This window comes from Fragaria vesca, linkage group LG4 (genome assembly GCF_000184155.1).
Source record: "Fragaria vesca subsp. vesca linkage group LG4, FraVesHawaii_1.0, whole genome shotgun sequence".
In the NCBI taxonomy this organism is placed as follows: Eukaryota; Viridiplantae; Streptophyta; class Magnoliopsida; order Rosales; family Rosaceae; genus Fragaria; species Fragaria vesca.
In genome coordinates, this window is record NC_020494.1 from 8,042,919 (window position 1) to 8,043,767 (window position 849).

The following is an 849-nucleotide window of genomic DNA, read 5'->3' on the forward strand; positions in this document are numbered from 1 at the left end:
TCTATATATATATATATATATATTTTTTTTTAATATGTATTCCAATTCCAATAAAATTCCTTTTAGCTAGCTGTCCAATGTCCATCTCCAAAAAGAAAAGCATCTTGTCCTTTTCAGTTTTAAGGATTTGGAAAATTCAGTGACTTTGATCATAGAAGTGATAGCAAGAATCAATTAGTTAGTGATTAAGGTAATATTAATTAGTTAGATTGGTCTGAAAATGATTGTTATTATTTTAAATGAAATGATCTAATATTTAACTGTAAATGGAACAGGTGCTGTTGTTGAGATCACATGCTGGGCAGGCAAGAAGGAGGTCAAGGCCTACGGTAAAACAAAGAACAATGGTAAATTCAGCATCGCAGTCGAAGACTTTGACTACGGTAAATATGGTGCCAAGGCATGTACCGCGAAGCTCCACATGGCACCCGAGGGTTCCTTGTGCAGCATTCCAACTCCGCTCAATTGGGGCAACAAGGGTGCCAAGCTGAAGGTCAAGTCCAAGAACAAGTGGGAGGTTGTGCTCAAGGCCAAGCCATTTGCTTTTGCTCCCAAGACTGCTTACAAGGAGTGTGCCAAGCACGCGCCACACCATCCTTCTCCCTACGTCTACAAGTCGCCGCCTCCGCCAACCCCGACTTACGTCTACAAGTCTCCTCCTCCACCAACTCCGACTTACGTCTACAAGTCTCCTCCTCCACCGTCGCCTAAGTACGTTTACAAGTCACCGCCATCACCGGCCTACTACTACAAGTCACCACCACCGCCATCTCCAAAGCCGTACGTGTACAAGTCACCACCACCGCCATCTCCAAAGCCGTACGTGTACAAGTCTCCACCACCACCATC

General features: G+C 44.5%; 1 protein-coding gene across 1 annotated transcript in view; it reads left to right on the top strand.

Annotated features, from left to right (window-relative positions):
- Window positions 1–849, top strand: part of LOC101307690 — a 3,191-nt gene that overhangs the window by 1,362 nt on the left and 980 nt on the right. Inside the window, exon 3 of the mRNA XM_004297994.1 lies at window positions 276–579. Within this exon, the coding sequence (XP_004298042.1) occupies window positions 276–579 (304 nt within the window). The remainder of the gene's footprint in view (window positions 1–275; window positions 580–849) is intronic.